The sequence below is a fragment of the Anomaloglossus baeobatrachus genome, chromosome 3, assembly GCF_048569485.1.
Source record: "Anomaloglossus baeobatrachus isolate aAnoBae1 chromosome 3, aAnoBae1.hap1, whole genome shotgun sequence".
NCBI lineage: Eukaryota > Metazoa > Chordata > Amphibia > Anura > Aromobatidae > Anomaloglossus > Anomaloglossus baeobatrachus.
In genome coordinates this window covers 152305198-152328823 of record NC_134355.1, presented here as the reverse complement: position 1 = coordinate 152328823, position 23626 = coordinate 152305198, and the positions used below count along the sequence as shown (strand labels likewise).

Sequence of the window (23626 nt, the reverse complement as noted above, 5' to 3'; positions counted from 1 at the left end):
CTGTGTGCTGCACTTTACCCCTGTCACCTGCTCTGTGCTCAGCGCTAGTCGAGCTGTGACCGGAGTAATTGATGAGACACCAGGCACACAGGAAGAGGTACTGGGAGCGGTGGTCCAGAATGGGGTGAGTACCGGTAGTGGGCAGCAGTGATCCCACCCTAACTCATCCTGGTGTGCTGTGGAAGTCGCACTGCGATCACCACTCAACCCCCACCCGGATGTGGTCACCTCGGGCCTCCATTCCTGGCAGCTCCTCACTGCTCTGCGCATTCATCCAGGTTGACAGGAGAGGCTGCCGAGGTCGGAGGTTTGAGGTGAGTGCATACGGCTGGGAGCGGTGATCACGGCGTGACATCTGTAGTGCAATGCCAGGCTCAGGCTGCAGATCGCCCCTCCTCGCCACATGTCACCTTGGACCTCTGATGCCGGCTGGTAGATTCTCTTTTCAGCCTGGTATCTCGGCAGTTTCTCCTCTCAGCGCTCAGAGCACAGTAAATGGGGGCACATGACTATTGGGGCACAGTAATATGGTAGCATAGTAGGGCATAGTATATAGTGGGGCACAGTATACAGTGGAGCACTGTGCCAGCTGTCCTTGGTGACACTTTAGACATATTAGGATCACTTTGCGGTCACCAACAAAATGGCTCCGCACTGTGTCCCTAATCTTCATCCTCCCTTAACCTCTTGCAAACACCCAGAAGGGAAGAAGGAGGTGTGACATCACAAACAGGAGAGCAGCTTCCTCCCAGTTTTACAACAGTTGTAATGTGAGCTAGTTGTACACTACACTAGGTTATCAGCAGCTGCTTTCCCTAGTGTTTGAGTGCAAAATATCAAACTTTTAAAATATTTTAATATTTTGCTCAATTAAAAACAATTAGTAATATTTAAACAAAAAATTAATACTTTACATTTTTTCAGTTATTGAAAAAAAAATCTTGACACCTTTTCCTTTTAAGGCTCAACTGGCTTCATTTTCTGCTCCTTCACAGAGCCCTGTTATCTCCGTCTCTGGTCCTGAGGACGCTCCTTCTATTCACTAAGCATTCCCTACTAGGATATGTGAAAGTGAGTTTTCTAAGCTAGCCAGCCCATGTGGTGTACCTTACAAACACATTGTCTGTCTGAAACTTCATCTTACACAAGTTCGCTTTTAAAGATTATCAAATGGAAGAATGTGGAAGTCATATTTATGTGACTTCTCAGTTTTTTGGCAGTTTCTCTCCAGTCCCTGAGTGATTGTTAATGGAGAAAACAAGCTCTTAATATATTGGAATGAAAGCCTTAGGTCTGGAAAAAAAAAACATGAATTCAACAACCAAAATCTGTTCCTGTAGTTAGAATTTATAAACTGTTAACACAATAGTTCACATTGTCCGGTGGTAAATACGGTAGTTGCGCAAACAAGAGGTGAATGTTTTTGGTTTTTTTTCCTCTCCTTCAGATCAGTGTGTGAGAACGATCTTGGTTTAAAATATTTTGTACTTATCAACAACAGTATGTACCGTATTTATAATTTTATAAGACGCACCAGATTATAAGATGCACCCCAAATTTAGGAATAAAAAAAGGGAGGGGTCCGTCTATACTCCGGTCGTGTGTTATTGGGGGAGGGGGGGCGCAAAAGTGGATCAGTGTCACAGGAGACGGGCGATGCTGCAGGCGCTGCGGTGGGGTCTGTGGTGACTGTGTGGAGCAGGGTGGTACGGCTGGTGTCCCAGATGCTCTGTCAGCGGGCCAGAGGTAGAGGCTATGTGGAGCAGGGTGGTGTGGTGGATGAGATGCTCTGTTTGCGGTGTGGGCTTCAGAGAAATGGCGCCCAGATCTATGACAAGCAGAGATCTCGTCTGCGCACGCACCACCTCCAGGCACCATTTTCTTTAAGTCCACTGCTGGAGATCAATGGGCTGAATACGGCGCATGTGCAGATAAGATCTTGAGCCGAGATCTCCATCTGTGCATGCACAGACTCCGGGCACCATTATTTGAATCCAACACTGCCAGCAGAGCATCTCACCCGCCGCACCACCCTCCTCCACACAGCCCCCACTGCAGCCAACACCGCTCTGCACCGCAAACAGAGCATCTCACTCGCCACACCGCCCTGTTGCCCAAAGACCCCACCGCAGCCAACACAGCATCCATTCTCCAACTCCCGGTAAGCTACAGTATAAGAAGCACCCTTCATTTTCCTCACAAATTTTTGGGAGGAAAAGTGCATCTTCTAATCTGAAAAATATGGTATGTTGGTATGTGTATGTATGTATTTATGTATGTGTGTGTTTGTGTCATACACAGTGGGTACGTAAAGTATTCAGACCCCTTTAAATTGTTCACTTTTTGTTTCATTGCAGCCGTTTGGTAAATTCAAAAAAAGTTCATTTTTTATTCTCATTAATGTACACTCTGCACCCCATCTTAACAGAAATAAAAAAAACAAATGTAGAAATTTTTGCAAATTTATTAAACAAGAAAAATTGAAATGTCACATGGTCATAAGTAAGTAAGTGGGGATCCTCTGCCATTCTTCCTTGCACATCCTCTCTACTTCCATCAGGATGGTGATGAACATTGGTTGACAGCCATTTTCAGGTCTCTCCGGGGATGCTCAATTGGGTTTAGGTCAGGGCTAGCCAAGATTGGAAACAGAGTTGTTCTGAAGACACTCCTTTTGTTATTTTTGTTGTGTGCTTAGGGTCATTGTCTTGTTGAAAGGTGAACCTTTGGGAAAGACTGAGGTCCAGATCACTCTGGAAGACGTTTTCTTCCAGGATATCTCTGTACTTGGCCACATTCATCTTTCCATTCATCCTGTCCCTGCAGCTGAAAAACACCCTCATAGCATGATGCAACCACCACCATGTTTCACTGTTGGGATTGTATTAGGCAGGTGATGAGCAGTGTCTGGTTTTCTCCACACGTACCACTTCGAATTATCACCAAAAAGTTCTATCTTCATCTCATCAGATCAGAGAATCTTATTTCTCATGGTCTGGGAGTCCTCCATGTGTTTTTTTGTTTTTTTTTTTTGCAAACTCTATGTGGGCTTTCATATGTCTTTCACTGAGAAGAGGCTTCCATTGGGCCACTCTGCCATAAAGGCTCAACTGGTGGAGGGCTGCAGTGATAGTTAACCTTGTGGAACTTTCTCCCATCTCCCTACTGCATCTCTGGAGCTCAGCCACGGTGATCTTGGGGTTCTTCTTTACCTCTCTCACAAAGGCTCTTCTCCCACGATTACTCAGTTTGGCTGGACAGCCAGGACTAGGAAGAGTTCTGGTAGTCCCAAACTTCTTCCATGTAAGAAATATGGATGCCACTGTGCTCTTTAGGAACCTTGAGCACTGTATACATTCTTTTGTAACCTTGGCCAGATCTGTGCCTTGCCACAATTCTGTATCTGAGCTTCCTGAGCAGTTCCTTTGACCTCATGATTCTCATCTGGGCTGATATGCACTGTGAGCTGTGAGGTCTTATACGTACGTATATATGTATGTATTGTATGTGTGTCTGATATATATTAATATATATATTAATATATATATATATATATATATATATATATATATATATATATATATATATACTGTATATAATGGTTGAAACCAGAAGTTTACATACACTAAAAAAGACACATGGATGTTTTTCTCACTATCTGACATGAAATCAGAATAAGCCTTTCTCGTTTCAGGTCAATTAGGAACCAAAATTATTTATATTTGCCGAATGCTAGAACAATGTGGGAGAATGTATTAAGGCATTTTTATTACTTCCTGCAAAGTCAAAAGTTTACAAACATATCATTAGTTTTTGGTACTATTGCCCTTAAACTGTATGACTTGGGGGAAACATTTTGGATATCCTTCCACAAGCTTCTCACAATAATTGGTGGGAATTTGGGCCCATTCCTCCTGACAGAACTGGTGTAACTGAGCCATGTTTGTAGGTCTTCTTCCTCGTATCTGCCTTTTCAGGTTTGCCCTTACATTTTCAATAGGATTGAGATCAGGACTTTGTGATAGCCACTCCAAAACATTGACTTTGTTATTCTTAAGCAACTTTGTCACCAGTTGGGCAGTATGCTTCGGGTCATTGTCCATTTGCAAGACCCATTTCTGCCTAAGCTTAAAATTCATGGCTGCTTTCTTGAGATGTTGCTTCAATATTGCCACATAATCCTCTTTCCTCATAATACAATCTGTTTTGTCAAGTGCACCAGTCCTTCCTACAGCAAAACAGCTCAACAACATGATGCTACCAACCCCGTGCTTCACAGTTGAGTTGTTAGGCTTCAAAGCTTCTCCCTTTTTCCTCCAAATGTAATGGTAGTAATTATGGCCAAGCAGTTCAATTTTAGTTTAGTCGTACCACAGGACATGTCTCCAAAATTTAAGATCTTTTTCTAGTGTGCATTTGCAAACAATAATCTGGCTTTTTTATGTTTCTTTTGGAGTAATGGATGCTTCCTGGCAGAGTGACCGTTCAGCCCATGTTGATACAGTATTCATTTCACTCTGGATAATGACACAATCTTACCAGCTTCTGCCAGCATCTTCACAAAGTCTTTTGCTTTTGTTCTTGGGTTGATATGCATTTGCCTGACCAAACAAATTCATCTCTTGTACACAGAACCAATCTTCTCCCTGAGCGGTATGATGGCTGGACATTCATATCTTGTTTGTACTTGTCTATAATTGTTTGTACACATCAACAAGGCACCTTCATAGATAAGGTGCCTCGTTCATGTGGACAAACAATTATATGCAAGTACAAACAAGATGGGAATGTCCAGCCATTATACCGCACTCTCACCCTCACACTCTCTTACTCTTTCACTCTCTTTCACTCTCATCCACTCCCACTCACTGTCACTCACACTTACACTCTCTCACACTCTTATCTTGTTTTGTACTTGCTTACAATGTTTTGTACCCATGAACGAGGCACCATCAGAGATAAGGTGCCACTTCCATGTGTACAAACAACTACATGCAAATGCAAACAAGATGGGAATGTCCAGCCATCATCTCTCTCTCACACTCTCTCTTTCTCTCTCTCTCTCTCTCTCTGTGTATATGTGTGTATGTATATGTGTGTGTATATACAGTTAGGTCCAGAAATATTTGGACAGTGACACAAGTTTTGTTATTTTAGCTGTTTACAAACAAATGTTCAGAAATACAATTATATATATAATATGGGCTGAAAGTGCACACTCCCAGCTGCAATATGAGAGTTTTCACATCCAAATCGGAGAAAGGGTTTAGGAATCATAGCTCTGTAATGCATAGCCTCCTCTTTTTCAAGGGACCAAAAGTAATTGGACAAGGGACTCTAATGGCTGCAATTAACTCTGAAGGCGTCTCCCTAGTTAACCTGTAATCAATGAAGTAGTTAAAAGGTCTGGGGTTGATTACAGGTGTGTGGTTTTGCATTTGGAAGCTGTTGCTGTGACCAGATAACATGTGGTCTAAGGAACTCTCAATTGAGGTGAAGCAGCACATCCTGAGGCTGAAAAAAAAGAAAAAATCCATCAGAGAGATAGCAGACATGCTTGGAGTAGCAAAATCAACAGTCGGGTACATTCTGAGAAAAAAGGAATTGACTGGTGAGCTTGGGAACTCAAAAAGGCCTGGGCGTCCACGGATGACAACAGTGGTGGATGATCGCCGCATACTTTCTTTGGTGAAGAAGAACCCGTTCACAACATCAACTGAAGTCCAGAACACTCTCAGTGAAGTAGGTGTATCTGTCTCTAAGTCAACAGTGAAGAGAAGACTCCATGAAAGTAAATACAAAGGGTTCACATCTAGATGCAAACCATTCATCAATTCCAAAAATAGACAGGCCAGAGTTAAATTTGCTGAAAAACACCTCATGAAGCCAGCTCAGTTCTGGAAAAGTATTCTATGGACAGATGAGACAAAGATCAACCTGTACCAGAATTATGGAAAGAAAAAAGTTTGGAGAAGAAAGGGAACGGCACATGATCCAAGGCACACCACATCCTCTGTAAAACATGGTGGAGGCAACGTGATGGCATGCGCATGCATGGCTTTCAATGGCACTGGGTCACTTGTGTTTATTGATGATATAACAGCAGACAAGAGTAGCCGGATGAATTCTGAATTGTACCGGGATATACTTTCAGCCCAGATTCAGCCAAATGCCGCAAAGTTGATCGGACGGCGCTTCATAGTACAGATGGACAATGACCCCAAGCATACAGCCAAAGCTACCCAGGAGTTCATGAGTGCAAAAAAGTGGAACATTCTGCAATGGCCAAGTCAATCACCAGATCTTAACCCAATTGAGCATGCATTTCACTTGCTCAAATCCAGACTTAAGACGGAAAGACCCACAAACAAGCAGAGCCCAACTCGCGAAAATTGTGTCACTGTCCAAATATTTCTGGACCTAACTGTATATATTTACACATAAACACTGTATATAGTATGAATGTATACATATAGTGGTGGGCGACTAGTAAGTTGTTCTGAATATTCATACCAAATACTTAGTACTATTCCAGTATTTGTCATGAATAGCGAACCTATTGCAAGTCAATGGGCAACCCGAGCTTTTTTCTTGAAGGTTTCCCAGAAAAATTCTTAGGTTCCTCATTGACTTGCATTAGGTTACTTATTCATTACAGATACTGGAATAGTACTAGATATTTGGTATCTGTACAAATAATTTGAACCTGACTATCTTACTAGTCCCTCATCACTAATTATAATTTCATTATATGTTTGTTTTTTTATTATTTTTACTATTTCTACTCTTATTTGTATTTTTTTGTTTTAATTTTTTCATTTTTTTTAAGCATTGCTAATTGAGCTTTATTATACTGCTTGATGTGTTGGTAGGGACATACCATGGCTAGAACAGCCAGGGTCTAGTCATTACCGTGAGTCAGTGGTCATGGTCCATCTTCTACACATTCCCACAAGGCTGTAATGAAGGCTGTATCTTTTGAGTGTATCTAAGATAAGCTGGGTAATATCTCGTAGATACACTAAAGGTTCATTTTCTGGGCTGTGGACGGTAATCTGCTTCTTTTCTATACAAATTTCCATTCTGTTGATAAATGGTGTCTACTGTGTGACTCTGCTCCAGAATGTTCAGCATTGATCCCATTCAGATTTCTATATTGAAACACTTTACACAAATGAAATGTTTTTTGGAGACCGTTTTTTTTAGATTTTTTTTTTCCCATAGTTTTGCTTGGCACAACATCTGCTTCTATTTAGGTCACACCTTTTTGTAAAATAAATCTAAAGTCTTCCACATTGTTACAACACGAAGCAAACTGTGCCTTGATTTATCCTTCAACTGTTCTCGCATCTGGAATTCTGTGTCAGACGAGTGGGGAGACATTGCAAATATTTAGATGGAGACTATTGATGCTCCCTAAGTTGCCTCTGTAAATTCTTGTCTAAAAGAACGATAGTCCTCTGCATGTTTCCTTCTCCAACATCTGGTCTGGATGTTGCCAAAAATGTACAGTTTTCATAAGGGTATGTGCACTGGAATAGTTGAGGAAATGCAGAACCCGCTAGAAAAGAAACTACAATGATTACACTTAATGATTTTTAACAAAGTAAAACAAAAATTAGGAAATAATTGCTTGGTACCAAATTCCTAATTATTAACATTGAAATAAAATCTAGCAGCACTAAATTGTATACTACAATATATCTGTAATTGCTCACCCGGTGAGGTGGACTTTTGAAGCCGTAAAACTGGATGGGCAGCACAGATTGTGGGCGATGGTGCAACTAGTTCAACTGGAGGCGGTGGACTGGGATGGCAGTAAGTGCAGTAGGTGTAGTAATAAAGCTATGCTGACAATATGACTGAATCTGTAATAGAAGTTCCAGCTCAGCAAAAGGCAGTAGAGTCTCAAGTGATGTAGCAGAAATGATAAAGCGGCTGAGTTCGTACACCTTACAAATCCCTTTATAATACTAAGATGGCACAGACTGGTGATTTGATCCGAGGCGAATAAGGTATGAGGCACCTTGATACAGCAGAGTTGCGTATCTCAGGAGACCACATAGAATAGCAGAACCATATGTGTTGGATGACACATTGATGCCACAGAGTTGAATGATATAGCAGAGCCCAGCAATTGTAGCAGACCTGAGCATGATGGGGAGAACTTTAGATGCTGAGAAGTGCAAGGAGTCAGAGCACATTGGCTGTAGCAGAGTTGTACATAGTCCGAGTCCATTTGGTAACAGAGGTGTGATATAGCAGAGCCTAGCTGTTGTAGGCTGGACAAGTCAGGAGGCACCTCCGTGGCAGCTTAGAGCCTGGTCCAGGGAGTTGGCTGTGTTCAAAATTAGCCAATCACTTTTACACTTATGTTAAATTGTAGTCTGTACACAGCTGCCATCATTTTAAAGTGATTCTCATTAACCCCATATAAAATGTAGCTCTTCCATTATTATTTTCCTAACATTTTCATACAGCATTTAACAGCAAAGGCATAAACTGTTCATAAACTGCTTATAACATAGCAAAGGGATCTCATTGAAAGTTATCAGTTACAAGAGTACAAAATAATTTCCAAGGCTTTAGATACCATGGAAAAATGTGAAGACAGTCATCAAAAAGTGGCTTAAATTTGGCACAACAGTGACAGTACCTAGAACTGGAGCAATACAATGCTGTGGATAGAAAGCTGCAATAGGGTCTAATCTGACTAGCAGGGTGTAATAATCAACTGGATATGCTCACCTTTGAAAGCTAATTATGACACAGCAATATGAGTGTATATTATGTAGGGCTGCTGCAGATACTATATAATTTTTTTGATGCAGATACACTATTTACACAAAGGTACAAAAAATTCAGCCATTGAAAAAAACCGTGCTCACTCGGCGCTGCAGTTAAGAGATCTTTTTATCATGCTCTAGACGCACATCCTCATTGCTGGATAAAGCTCTGATGTGGTAAATCAACAACTGCTGCCTACCTAGAACTGGACATCCCTCAAAAATTAAGACAAGAAGAAAATTAGTCTAGTTCAGGAGGCCTATAGTAATATTAAGGGCTCTTTTCCACTCATGATTTCCTGGTGCCAGTGCGATCCGATAAAAAATCTGATTGCACTGGCACCAGTGTTAATAAAATTAGTTTCATCTGTCCTGTTTTTTCTCCACACGAATCAGGCTCTCGGTGCAATTGCAGCATGCTGCATTTTGCACCGAGTCTCTGCTCACGTGTGTGTAAAATCGCACTGCACTCACATGTTATGTGATTGCAGTGCGGTGCACGCAGAGACAGACAGTGGAGGAGATGGGAGAAAGTGCTCCCTCCATCTTCTCCGTAGCTGTGATGCGATCTCAAGATCACATCACAGTCGCATGACCCTCGACTGACACCCGCAGCAGAGGGTCATTAGCATAATGCTTCTGATGCTCTCGCATCAGAAGTGGTACACAAGTGGAAATGAGCCCTAAAGGAGATGCTAGAATTTCTGGTAAGGTCTGGTTGTGTACTGCATGTGTTCAGTTTCCTGTATTCAACATATGTCTGACCTGTCCAGGTAGGATAAAAAGAAAGTCTTTTCTTACGAAGAAAAACATCCAATCCCAACTGTTTTGTCAAAACTTACAGTCTGCCGAAAACATGTGGGAAACTGTTATGAATTGATGAGACTTGGCACAGAGCCAACTAATCTCATCACCAAAAGGACACCATACCCACAGTGAAGCATGGTGGATCCAACATTATGTTTTGCTGCTGTTTTTTTCGGCATATTAAACTTGGCCCTTTTTAATTAAGGTGAATGTTTCCAAACATCTGCCAATTTTGCAACAAAAGCTTCAGGCCTCTCAACTTTCAGAAATACAAAAACCCTAAATATACCTCCAAATCAAGAAAATATTACTTTCACCAAAAGATCAGAGTTTTGGAATAGGTCAGCCAGAGCCCAGGTCTGAATCCAATTGAAAATAAGTGTGTTGAACTGAAGATGAAGTCACAATCGAACAGATTTGGAGTACTACTTCAAGGAAGAGAGGGGAAAGATTGCCTTTTCTAGATGTGCGATGCTGATAGATTCCTACCCAAAATAACTGAGTGCTTTCATAAATTCAAAGGATACTTTACTTTAATAAAGTATTAGTTTAAGGATATGTGCATTTAGCCAACCACATTTATTTTAGTTTTCTTTTTTCATCTAAAAACATTTCAAGTTCAATAGATTTGAATAGATCATCGATGACATTAAAGGTGTAAAAAAAAAATTCTGAAATTATTCTTCCAGATGTTTGTTTTTTTACAACAAAAAATTGAAATGTTAAGTGGTGTGCAGACATTTTGTATCCACTGTAGCAAAGACAGGTAAGACTGGGTTAACTGCTAGCACTGCAGGTCTTGATTACATGCACCTGGATAGCTTTGAAAGGACCATGGTGGCATGTGTTCACCAACGTCTCTGAGTCTGCTAGGGATTGAGTATAGTGCAGTGTGTTAAAACTGCTGATTGAGAAAGCTGCTTAATGTGAGCTATGCACGGAATTGAATACTTTTGTTGGTGTGAGAAGGAGGAGGAGCTCATGTTGAAGGGGCAGACTGGTAAGACCGTACCCTTTATTTATGAAAAGTTTTCTCCAAGAAAATGGACTCTAATCTGTTGAGGTGCGCCCACACTGACATATACTGTATATTTGCCTGCTGAATTAACTGATTTTTTTCTGCTATACTTTTGTACCCAGAAGAGGCAGCTTTGGTGGTTGAATCCCTTGGAGTTTTATGAAATCAATAAAATTTGTACATTTAGAATAAACCGCATTGCTTGTGTGAACGCTACCTAGCACAAATGGAGTCTTTTTGGTTAACAAAAATATTGAGGGAGTAATGTAGAGATGCAGAGAAAAGGTTGGTTGTGTCAATTGATTTTTAAAAAATAATTTGCCATTGCACCTAGAATATATTTTAATGTGTAAAAAAAAAATCCCAAGATTAATCAGTCACAGGGTCCAAGTATATTTATTTAGCTTGACCAGCTACCAGAACCATCTGAAAATAAAAATTGTTAAAATTAGCTATGGGCTTCATGGCAGATGCCTTAGTTGAATCCGTCAAGTACACACCAAGGAATGGCTCCCTAACTAACGCAACAAGTAGGACTATCTAGCTAAAAAGTTGGTCTGGTGACATTCATTTTATAATCAAGCTGTGTTTAGTTCCCTTATCAGGCCGTCAAGTATTCAGTCCTCTTCTGGATAATATCTTAGAAAAGGCTTTCAACAAAAGGAAAGCATTTTCAATGAAGAACCTACAGGGGTTCCCGCCTTTCATTTTTATGAAATGAAACCCCGTTCTCAACCCTGCCAAAAGTACAGGGAGATGGAGTTACCTGAAATGAGGAAAGGCATCTTGTTAAATCCAAACTTTGGAAGCTAATGAAAGGAACAATATAGGAGAAGATTGACATAGTTTCCATGCATGTAAGGTGGTGATAGAAAATCAGTGAGTTCACAAATACAGAAAGAAAGACTACAAAATAGTTTTCCCTACTTACTCCAAAAAAGTTCCATTTTATTAATGTCCCGTTCCAGACTTCTTTCCTCCATCAAAATTTTTTATAAGATCGAAGAAATCCAGTGCATATACAGGCAGTCATACCAGTTCCACAGTCTCAATGCATAGGCCATTATTCAAAACTATTCCTAATAAAGACACCCAACATGACCTTCTGAGCTATTTATACATTTAAAGTAGCCAAACAGATTGGTATCTTCCAGAGATTTCAAGATGGAGTCTGTCAGGACAACAGTCCCTTTTTAATCAAAATGAGGTGATGTACACTCTAGGTCTAAAAGATAACTTCACCGTCAGTCTCAGGGCACAGAAATAAAATATTGCCTCTGTTGGCAACTACCTGCCTGTTAGTTTTTAGGGACATTTTAGAAGAAAAAAAATCCCAGATGACCTCTTTAATCCAGCAGACAATACTCCTGCTCTATATGCCTTTTGACAGGATTGGGACTTGGCATACACCTTTCCTACATTTTATGCTAAATCCAGGAAAGTTTAGCCAGCGTAACAATGTTTGTCACTTTCTGACCAAAAAGAAGTTTGGGGGTTTTTTTGTTTTTTTTTTCTCCCCACACCCCGGGGAATCTCCTGACCTAGGGGGGAACTCTGAGACGAGGATGCAAGGAACTTGAGCCTATCTGCCTGGCTCTTGAAAGGGAAAGGTTGAAATCCCGTGGCCTGTTAAAAGCAGTAATATTTACCAACCAGAAAAGTAGGAAGGATGTAAGTTCAGCTATATACAAAAATAATCTGGAAGAAACTTTACTCGTCATAGTGTGAGACCATTCCTGACTCCATTGTTGTAGACCTTCTGAAAAATTAGAATTTTCGCCAAACTGGTTTTGACAAGGGCCTTACGCCTAGTGCCTTTTAAGAGTTCAGATTTCTGCTTTAAGTTACTTTTTTGATCACCCATTAGCAAATTATCCATAGGTAATAAAGTTCCTTAAAGCCACCAGCGGATTTCAGCCAAAATTTAAAAAGTGCAGCACCTATCTGGGACTTGAACTTGGTCTTGAGCATACTGGGTAAATCGCTGTTCGAACCTCTTCATTCTAAAGAATTGAAGTTTCTATCTTTCTAAACTGCTTCTCTTAAAGGGAACCAATCACCAGGATTTTCGTATACAAGCTAAAGCCAGTGCTATACTGGCGCTATCAGGCTGATTCTATACATACCTGTAGTGGTCAGCTCGCATGTTTTTAGGTTTTGAAATCCAAAAAAGTAAAGTTAGCTGCTTGTTGAGTGACAGCAGCTGAGGATCAGATAATCTATTCATAGTTATCCCCTTCCCATGTTAGAATTAGCATAAGTATTATACAAACAATTCACTTTCTCTTGTAGGACCTGTGTGAGGTCATACCCATGTGACCAGAAGGGACAGGGCCTCAGCCAACAAAGCTGGATACCAGGTCATATGGGTATGACCTCACACAGGTCCTGCAACAAAGTGAATAGTTTGTATAATACTTATGCTAATTCTAACAGGGAGAGGGGATAACTATGAATATATTATCTGCTCCTTTTCTGCTGTAATGAGAACAAGCAGCTAATGTTATAAACGTTACTTTTTTTTTTAATTTCAAAACCTAAACATCCGAGCTGACCACTAAAGGTATGTATAGAATCAGCCTGATAGTGCCAATATAGCCCTGGCTTTAGGTTATATACGAAAATCCTGGCGATTGGTTCCCTTTAAGGCGATGACAGCAACAAGCATTGGAGAAATACAGGCTCTTTGTCAGTGATCCTTACCTTATGATCTTGGAGGATAGGATTATTCTGGATCCTGTGTTTCTAACTATGGTTAGAAAACCAAATTTTGCAAAAGTCAAGAAATCAGTTAACCCTCTCCGTCAAAATCCAAGAAACCAGAAAAGAGCTTTTTTTTCCCCACTCTTTTGATGTTAGTAGAGCAGTTCTCTGCTATATTGAAGTTACAAGAAGTTGCTGGCTAGATCCCAATCTGTTTCTTCAGTTCAGCAGGAGAAACCAAGGAAGGAAAACTTCCAAGACAATGTTGGCAAGATGGATAAAGTCAACGATTCATCAATTGTTTCAAAGGGGAAAAGCCACCTTTTTAATCATCAGAGCCCTTTCGACCAGAGTGATCTCGATATCATGGGAAACAAAAACAGTGGCATAAATAGACTAGATTTCTAAATAAGCAGCATGGTGGATCGTGGACAGATTTTGTAGACCTTCCAAACTGGTCATGTTGTCTAATAGGCAGACTGCGTTTGGACGTAAAGTCCTACAAGCGGTGATCCCACCCAAAAGTTGTTCATTTCGTATTACTCCTGGTGTGCAGTCAGGAGGGACTTCCTGGGAAGGAGGATTAGTCCTACTGGTAATTGTATTTCATGGAATCCATTAATGCAGCACTCCCATTGAATTATTTGCTTGTAAATTCAACATTTGTTTAAAAATAAATAACCTAATACCTAATGGTTTGTGTCCAACCCATTGAAAAAGACACTGGAGGGTGGTGATGTTTGGGGCAGTTTCAAAATGTTCATCACACACACCCCTAGTGGAATTCCTTGAGGCCCATAGATCTGAACAACTCATTTAGATATTAAGAAAAACATGACTTTGTCTGAAATAAGGAATATGATCACAGATATTAAAGTATCATTTTATTTAACTTTCTATGACCTGCATGCCGATATAGAAAGCTTAAGAGGATAGGTGTTACTGACAGATTGCCTTTTAAATTACTTTAAAAGAAATTTGGAAAAAATCTTGCTGAATGTTTAAGCACTTTTAACATCCTAACAAAATAAAAGGATGTTTGTAAATGATACTAACATGCACGCAAGGTAAATCTTATTTAGTAACTAACTTTGTTTGGTATGACCGTAGTTTATGCCCTTAAAACAGAGAAATGAATGTTTTTGAAAAATTGTAATTTTCAAACTATTTTCATAGATAATCTCAAAAAAGTTATCTTCATAAATTTACCACCAACATTTTAAGTATGTATTACAAAAACATAATTTTTACAGTCATTGGGGTCAGAAGGAACAATCCAGGGTTATTGCTATATAAAGCGATGTCAGATTTGAAAAAATAGATTTGGTTGGGAATGCTAAAACTGGACGTCAGTGGTAAGGGGTGTCTATGTTGTATCAATAGAATCAGACCACTCTGTCCTTTATATGCCCAAATGGGACATTTCAACCGGGTTTGTCCTGATGGGTCAATTTCATCGGTGCATAAAGGAATCTGAATATATAAGCACTATGTTTGTGCAATTTTTGGGTATGTACTAACTGGATAACATTTTTATGTTTGTATAAAATACAAAGATTTTATTGTTGGTTACAAATGAATCAAAATCCAGCCGGCTACTCATGAGGATTATTTTGCCATGAAATCATCTAATTAAATTGTCTGAGTCAATAATTGTATTGTCACGAAATTGAATTCCAAGAAATTTAATTGGAATTCATGTAGGTCAGTTAGGTTTACAACATGTTCTATATCAGGAGTAAACATGTGGCCTGCATGCGTCTATAATGCATCCCTGATGTGGTCTGGAAGAAATTTTGGCCACTGGACTAGCGCTAGAAGCTTCAAGGGGCCCAAGGCCAGATTGCTGTGATCAGATTAGCAGTGTTCGCCATTGTCATTTAGGTTTTTGGGGTAGGAGAGAGGACATTTAATTGTAATGATGTGGGGATGGGAGAAAGGACATGGTTTTGTAATTAGGCGGGGTGTGTGTGTGATGAGATGACATGGAATTGGGGATGATCGGATACAGTAAAGGGACCTGTAATAAACACACTGGGTATTTTTATATTTTTATTGGCTGGGGAAAGTGAAAAATAGTTAATGGGGGGGAACAGTACTATCTTCATTTATATTTTTAATAGTGGGTTGCATTGTGTAAAGGCTAGTTATGTATTAATGGAGTAGTGTATATTTGTATTCAGGGGCGCAATATGGGGGACTTTGTTTTTGTTGTGGCTAAAGTCGCTATGTAGTCTGTTTATATTCAACAATATGGCCCAAGCATGAATAGGAGTTTTCAGAGTGGCTCCAGAATAGAGATGAGCGGACCGTTGATATTCGGGTTCGGAATATTCAGCTGGACTTTAGATAAAATTCCGTTCGAGACCCGGATGACCTGAATCCCATTGGAACTTACTGATCGGGCAGTTATTATTATTATTATTATTATTTATTATTATAGCGCCATTTATTCCATGGCGCTTTACAAGTGAAAGAGGGTATACGTACAACAATCATTAACAGTACAAGACAGACTGGTATAGGAGGAGAGAGGACCCTGCCCGCGAGGGCTCACAGTCTACAGGGAATGGGTGATGGTACAATAGGTGAGGACAGAGCTGGTTGCGCAGTGGTCTACTGGGCTGAGGGCTATTGTAGGTTGTAGGCTTGTTGGAAGAGATGGGTCTTGAGGTTCCGGCCCACATACAGACAGCCATAAACAGAGCACTTCCGGGGGAGTTTTTTATACACTACATTTAATAATGCTGATTTTTACCCCAAGTGGGAGCCATTCATAGAATGTAAGCGGCTCGCACTGGGCCGAGTAGAGCGATGCTAGATTGAGTTGTTATCATACGTAAAGCATCTGAACTTAAACACTGATTATTTTTTTTTTTTTTTTTAAAGTCCCTGATCGGTATCAACACCGAACTTTAGTATTCTGGTTCATACATCTCTACCCAAGACCCAGTTTTTAGTTTGACTCCCCTGTTCTATATAGTCACTTCTGTAATCCATTTTTTTTCCATTGGCTGGCTAAGCTTACTAAATGATATTCTCATTCAAAGATGCACAGCACTATTCTGTACACCATGTAAAACACGTTTCTTGGGGCTGCCAGATGTTTGATACAAATTTGTAGTTTTGTACATTATGTAGGTTTCAGGATATCTTTTGCAGGTCAATGTTTTGGCACGAGAAAGATGCTTTTTAGACAGAAAATAAATTATTAGGCCAAATTCACAAGTGGAAGTTTGCTTTGTTGCGAATTATTTATTCCTTCAATTTAAAAAAAAAAAAAAAGCACCCCTTGCTGACTTCCACAGACTTTGGGGAAAAAATTAAAGGATCTGAGGCTTCACTGCATTTATCTTGGGATTTTTTTCTTGGGTGTCTACTCGACCTGTAATCTCTGATACATCAAGCAGTTTTCACCAGTTTTCTGGTGTTTATTGGAAAAATGCTGGAGCATTTTAAGCACCTTACTCATAATTGAGCCAAAGTTCGCGATTGTTGGAGGAACTGAGTCACGTGAGGGTGTGAAGAAACTCACAAATGTACTTGAAACCCTGGATGTAGTCAGGTTCCAGCAGTTGTGCATGGCAGCTGAGAGATGCACCAAATACATAGAGGCACCTGCTGCATAACGAATTTGGCGCATCTTCTCCAGTGCACCTTTCATAAAGAATGGGGTTTTAAAATGCCGGGCGTGGTGATCTGTAGTAATCTGTGGGGATTAAATTCACTCTAAAACCTGCATTTTTTTGATGAATACTGCTGGAAAAAGAGAAATGACTAACTTTGTACACTAATGGTGTTTTTCTTTTTCTGCAGTGTATTTATACTTCTGACTTGTGTTTTTGTTTTTTTAGATTATGGGGTATTTTTATTTGCCAAAGTTGGCCACTACGTTTAACCTTAGGATAGGCCATGCAGTATCTGATCGGTGGGAGTGCCACAGCTTGCACCTCTGACAATCCGCTGTTACTCAGGGCTGCTAGAAGGTCTCAAATGTTCTGTCTCTTCTATAGAAGCAGCCGGGTACTACAGATCCACCCCTTGTTCATCTGATGGCAGATAGGGGGGGAATCTGTAGTACCTGGCTGAGGCCACTTTATTTTTGACAAAGCTGCTGTGTTTTGGTATCTGCCACCGACAACAGCTAATAAGCAGGGTTGTCAGGTCTCGCACCCCCTATGATCAGATATTGATGGCCTATTGTAATGATAAGCTGTCAATGGAAGAAAAAAGTAGTGGCTAACCAACATCTTTAAGGGGAAAAAATTGCGCTGAACTTTGATTTGTGAAGACAGCCAACTCAATCAATTAATATTGAACACACTCACTAAATCTACACTTTTCTTACCTGTAGTGTTTTTTTTGCCTCAGCCAGAATCAAGTTACATGTCACCAAATTTCACTTTCTGTGCTGGGGAAATCTACATTGTCAATATTTCTGAGTCTGTAAACAAGCACAGTTTAAAAAGTGATGGCCTATCACTTAACACCGTGGTGCAGCAGGTCATCACTAGTTATGAGCAATCACTAAAATGCTCGAGTACTTGGTCCTCGAGTCGAGCAGGTGAGATGCTCTGATGGGCTCAAACAAAACACTGGATGCACAGCTCAGATGTTATGAATGAATGAAACAATGGTGCTGCATCCTGCATGCAACAACATGAGTAGGAGGGAGGGGGGAAAGCTCATGCTTAGTGGACACGCAACCAGTTATAATCGTAACAATGACTAAGGTCCGTATAAGTCACATAAATACAATTTTTATTAGGTCCAGAAAGGCACACACACACACAAGTGTACATTAAAAACAATTAAAATGTGCAAGGATAGCACAGGTGCAAACACATTCCCCCTGTGTACAGATGGAAAATGTATTACCACACATGAAATAAAAGGTAATATACGCAATTTCCAAAAATAGTGGTTATCTATGCCTCCAAGGTTTCTCAGTAGAATTGATCTAGCCCACAGGGTTTATAATATAATAATGGCAAAAAAACACACATACCCCAAGAATCACGTGATATAATGTTAGACCGCAAGCGCATAGATGCGCATGGATGCGAAGTCCCTAGTAGTTCAACTACGCAATGTTACTTATAATCAACATGTAATGAGCAAAGGACAATATCCACTCCCATATAACAGTCTGAGATGTGAAGACCTGGTGGGAACTATCAATGAGTCCCTGTAAGGGTTTGAACAGGAATGCCCTACAGAATCATATATATATGTCTCACCACCTACTCAGTAAAAGAAGGAAGGGAAAGGGAGGGAGAGGGGTTTTTTTTGGCTATGCCAAAGTGTAAGTATAATACCCAATTGTGGAGCATAAGTCAGAGGTCATGGTGGTATCAGGGGAAAGTGGCAGGCCCCACGTGTATCGCTTCGGACAGCTTCATCAGGGGAGGGTGTGGCCTGAACCACGTGAAGGGGTGTATATATAGGGACCTGAATAATGTAATTTAAAACATATGGTTAAGCAATTCGCATACCATTGGTGATTAGACAGGGATTCCAGCATCAGAGAATGGGTGCCGCCATGACCGGATGTGATGTCATGTATGAAGCTCCGGAAACCGGAAGTAATGTTACAATGTAAAAAAAAAAAAATCAATTATTAAAAAATTCCCTTTTTTCTTTTTCTTTCCCCTTCTTCTCTTCTTCCTTCTTCTCTTTCTTTCTTTTTCCTTTATTATTGGGAGCAATAATGGCCAGGGAAGCGAGGTTTTCGGTTATATAGGCTGGGCGGGTAGTAGATGTCAGTCAATGAAAGAACATTCCAAGAGTGCAAGGGCGTGATTATCGCCGTGACCGGAAGTGAGGTCACGCTTAGAGCTAGATGTAGCTGAGAGCACTGCGCATGCTCCCAACGAATACATGGAAAATGCATTAGATGGCTGTAACCAAGGAAACATGAGTACCTGTAGGTTATACGGACCATAGTTCGATTAGCCAGAGCCCCCTTTTTTTGTATGAATAAGGTATTATGAGATTACAGGGAATCACAACTAGCACTAAGCCTGGCTAGTGTAATAATATATTTCAGCACCCCAAAAGAACGCAATCATGGTGATGGTCCTATAATAATATGCTTAGTACCACAAAGTCATGGATTTATCCTCTAGTTGGTTATATATTTCAGCACCCCAAGAGAACATGATCATGGTGATAGTCCTATAATAGATGCATAGTACCACATAGTCATGGATTTATCCTCTAGTTGGTTAACGTCACATAGTATGGATAATCCTAACCTCCTAAACATGTATTGTCATCAGTGAGGTGGTTCGTTTAGAAAGGACAATACCACCACCGATATTAGTACCGCAATTGCGGATTTATCTAGGATCTTCAGATAGGGTACAGATGGAACATAAAAAGGAATGGACTCCACAATATCCATTATATGTCCATCCCATACAAGAGCATATGGATTATATGATCTACGATGTATTGAACTAATCATTGCATAGTTGAAACAATTGATAGTAATCCACCTCTGATGGGCTCAACTCGAGTAACAAGTATAATAGAAGTCAATTATTGGGCAGTTCGTCTCTCCATCCACATACAGCAGCCATAAAGAGAGCATTACCGGTGGAGGGTGGGCGGTTTTTCTTTTTCTTTTTTTACACCACATCCAAACTCCTTGTTTTTACCTCCAGTGAGAGCCAGAGACTAACTGGGGTGCTGGATCCCATCATTCACTCTTTGTGACAGATCGTTCACAAGTGTCACATCTGAGCAGCTGCGATACTCGGCCGAGTAACGAGCGTAAACAAGCAGCTCGAGTATCAAGCAATGGCGAGTATGTTCACTGATCAATAGTCATCACTTGATAAAATGTGGAACATACCCATTAAAAATATAACTAAAAAGACTCTAGTTCTTTAACAAAATGTTTGTACCCCCTTCTCCCAAACATGCACATTCTCTGCCTTTTTTTAGCACTGATCAGAAGTGATGAAGAGACCCTTTCTACCCACGTGCTTCACCATTTGACTGCATACATTACACCCAGCTAGGGCCGGTGTTACAGGGGGCAGACTGGGCAGATGTCCAGGGCCCCCAGACACAGGGGGTCCCTGCTGTGTTCTCTTAATCTACCGCCGTATGGAGTCTTCAGTGCTGTATGCGCTTTAACTTCTGGTCCCCTGTACAGGAGAAGATGCAGATCGTAGGTCCTTGCTACATGCCTGACTTCTGCCTCTGCAATGGTGCTACAATTCAATGGTGCACTGGCACCAGAAGTGATGACCTCACTGTGCTCTCTGGCCCAGGACCACTGCGTCCTGTAATAAGCTGCAGCAGTCAGATGCCTTGTACTATGTATCATTGTATGTTTTTCTGATGGCGCTCTGCTCATGTCACTTGCTTCTGCAGCTTATTACAGGATGCAGTGGTCCTGGGCAAGAAAGCACAATTACGTCATCACTCCTGGTGCCAGCGCACACCACAGAGCGGCCTTTGCAGGATCCTGATGAGTGACAGCAGGTATCATACATTTTGCCATTTTTAGTGAATCTCAGCCGCTCTTTCAGTATTACATTTAGCCCAGAAACACTGGTAAAGGGGTATTCGCAAGTTTAAAAGATATTTCTTATCCAAGCAATATTTTTCTGATTGCTGGAGACCTGACCATTGTGGCCCCCACCAATCCTAAAACTCAGGACACTGAAGAGCCCCGGTTGAATTGAGTGAGGTCGATCATGTACACTACCGCTGCATTCACTCTTAATGGGAGCGCCAGAGGTTGCTGAGCACAGTGCTCAGATGATCTTCAGCGCTCCTATTAGAATGAATGGAGTATTAGTGCACATGATCGACCTTGCTCAATTCAGTGTCCTGAGTCTTAGCATTGGTGGTGGCCACAACGGTCAGATCCTCAGCGATTGGAAAGTTGTTATTGCTTGGATAAGAAAGATCTTTTAAACTTGAGAACACCCCGGCAGCGGGGCTCAGTGAAGGTACCAGGCAGGTTCAGAATGCCTTTAACCTGCAGATTAACAGGTTCCCTTTAAATGATGTCCAATCAACGATCGTTAATGAGTGGTCAAAACTTTCTTCAATGCGTTGAATTGACTGTACTGCTGTTAGTGTGCAGTATTGCACAACCTGGGGCCGCACTATGAATTTCTCCCAGGGCCACTATCTAAAACCGTCCCTGCACCCTGCCATGCACATAGACCATCTACAGCTTTCAGGTTAAGATTTCTGTGCCATTTCACATATATTTTGTTGCTTGCTTAACTATACTGTTGTATTCAATGGGATATCTTTATTGCTGTTTGCCTAATTTTATACATATACAAATACAATATGGGCCTATAGCATTGTATGATAGTTACAGATCAGTAGATATGAAAATTATCATTTAACTTTCCCCTCTCCCCCACAGATGAGTACCATGCCAGGGCTGCCTACAAGACCTTGTTTCTACGATATTGATCTTGATCCGGATACCGAGGAAGTAAAAGGATTGTTTTAAGCCACAGGTAAATTTTATTTTTATTCATATTGTCATATTTTCTTTTCAGTCCCATTTTTTTCTTTGTGTTTTTAACTCCAGCAGGTCAAAGCTATATCATTTATTCGAGCAGAGGTAAAGCACCTTAGGACTTTTAGGAACTCTTGAACACGGCAAGGCTTGTACATTGGAGCATGAATGACTCAATGCAAGTCATAGGCGCATGTACATACACCATTGTAGGACATCCTTTATATTGGTGTTCTGAATGGTTAACTGTAGGACATTGTTCAATCATTCTTCTTACAGCTCAATAGATTTCTGTTTACAGAAGATTTGAGGATTCTTCATAATTCTGGTCACGAATATCTTATCAGAAGAATATTGTTCCCTTAACTAAGTTGGGTAACCTTCTCCGAATCCCACCAATATTATTCAAAGCGCCGTTTAACAAAATGGCATCCTGCTTTTATAGCTTTTAAGTATTTAGAAATGGAAATTGGCAACGCAGCAGTGAAACTCAGACGTTAAGTATGAGTTTCATAGGACACGAAATGTGATTTCTTGCTTTTTTATGGGCTAACATATTTACAGTGATCTAAATCTTAATGGGAGTAACAGGCTGGAATGGCATCACATACGGCTGCAATAGCCATTGACTAATCCTTACTTATAACAAATGTCACTTAAGTACCAGCTGCTATAACCTTTTACAATTTTTTTCCATTTGCTGGATTTTGTTTTGGGAAGAAAAATGGGATATTTTTCTTCTGTTAGCAAAAAACCTTATTCATCAGGGTGAAGGATCGAGATTGTAGACATGTTTGTGATTATTTTTGTGGCAGTCTTGGTCGCAGTGCAGTCTAGGAAATGCTAATCTTCAGCTTTTTATTCAAGAAAAGGTTAATGTATTCAGGCCTGCCACATATACTAAGACTATAAGTAGTGATGAGCGAATACTAAATATTCGAGTTATTTGTACCGAATACCTAGTACAATTCTTGTATTCGTCACTAATAACAAGCCTACTTACATGTCAATGGTCAACCTGAGCCTTTTTTGGGAAATCCTCAAGAAAAATGCTCTGGTTCCCCATAAACTTGCTTGCATTAGGTTAGATATTTGTGATGAATACTGGACTAGTACTAGGTATTCGGTATGAATAACCCAAATATTTAGTATTCGCTCATCGCTTTTCAATTACAAGGTGTGGTAATTCTCAGGTGATCACACTGAAACAAAGACTTGCTGTTGGGTGTAATGAAGCAGGATGGATACAGGGAATGTTTGACTTGTGCAGCTGTGTTTTTTGCTATTTGCTATCATGTAACAAATGTTTACATTTATGCATGGTGTGCCTATATTGATGAAAGGGTATAAATAAACAGACACTTTAGATTTTCTTTGCAGTGTCAGAAAGCATATGCTTGTGTATATCATACAAGTCTATGAGTGCAGGAGAAACATCGGACTGCACTCGAATGTCATCCTAGTGTAGTCCAATATACAGTGTAATGAATGACAAAGGAATTCAGCTCACCCACTCCAAGTCTCCAGGCCCTCTCTCTGCAGCACCGACAATCGGCCGGGCAGCTGCAAGCATGTGAGATAAAGTCCAGCGCAGGAAAGAAGGCACTCTTCAATATAAATTTCCATATGGTTTATTCCATGTTCACACATATAGAGGTAGGTACAGACAGCCCCTGGGCAGGGGAAGAATGACTAGCGACGCGTTTCGACCGTATTACACGGTCTTAGTCATGTTACATGACTAAGACCGTGTAATACGGTCGAAACGCGTCGCTAGTCATTCTTCCCCTGCCCAGGGGCTGTCTGTACCTA

The 23626-nt window shown here is 40.6% G+C and overlaps 1 protein-coding gene across 1 annotated transcript in view; it reads left to right on the top strand.

Moving 5' to 3' along the window:
- The window catches only part of MTHFD1L (methylenetetrahydrofolate dehydrogenase (NADP+ dependent) 1 like), a 311373-nt gene that overhangs the window by 266258 nt on the left and 21489 nt on the right, over window positions 1-23626 (top strand). The window contains exon 27 of the mRNA XM_075339530.1: window positions 21716-21812. Coding sequence (XP_075195645.1) covers window positions 21716-21805 — 90 coding nt within the window. The 3' untranslated portion in view covers window positions 21806-21812. The remainder of the gene's footprint in view (window positions 1-21715; window positions 21813-23626) is intronic.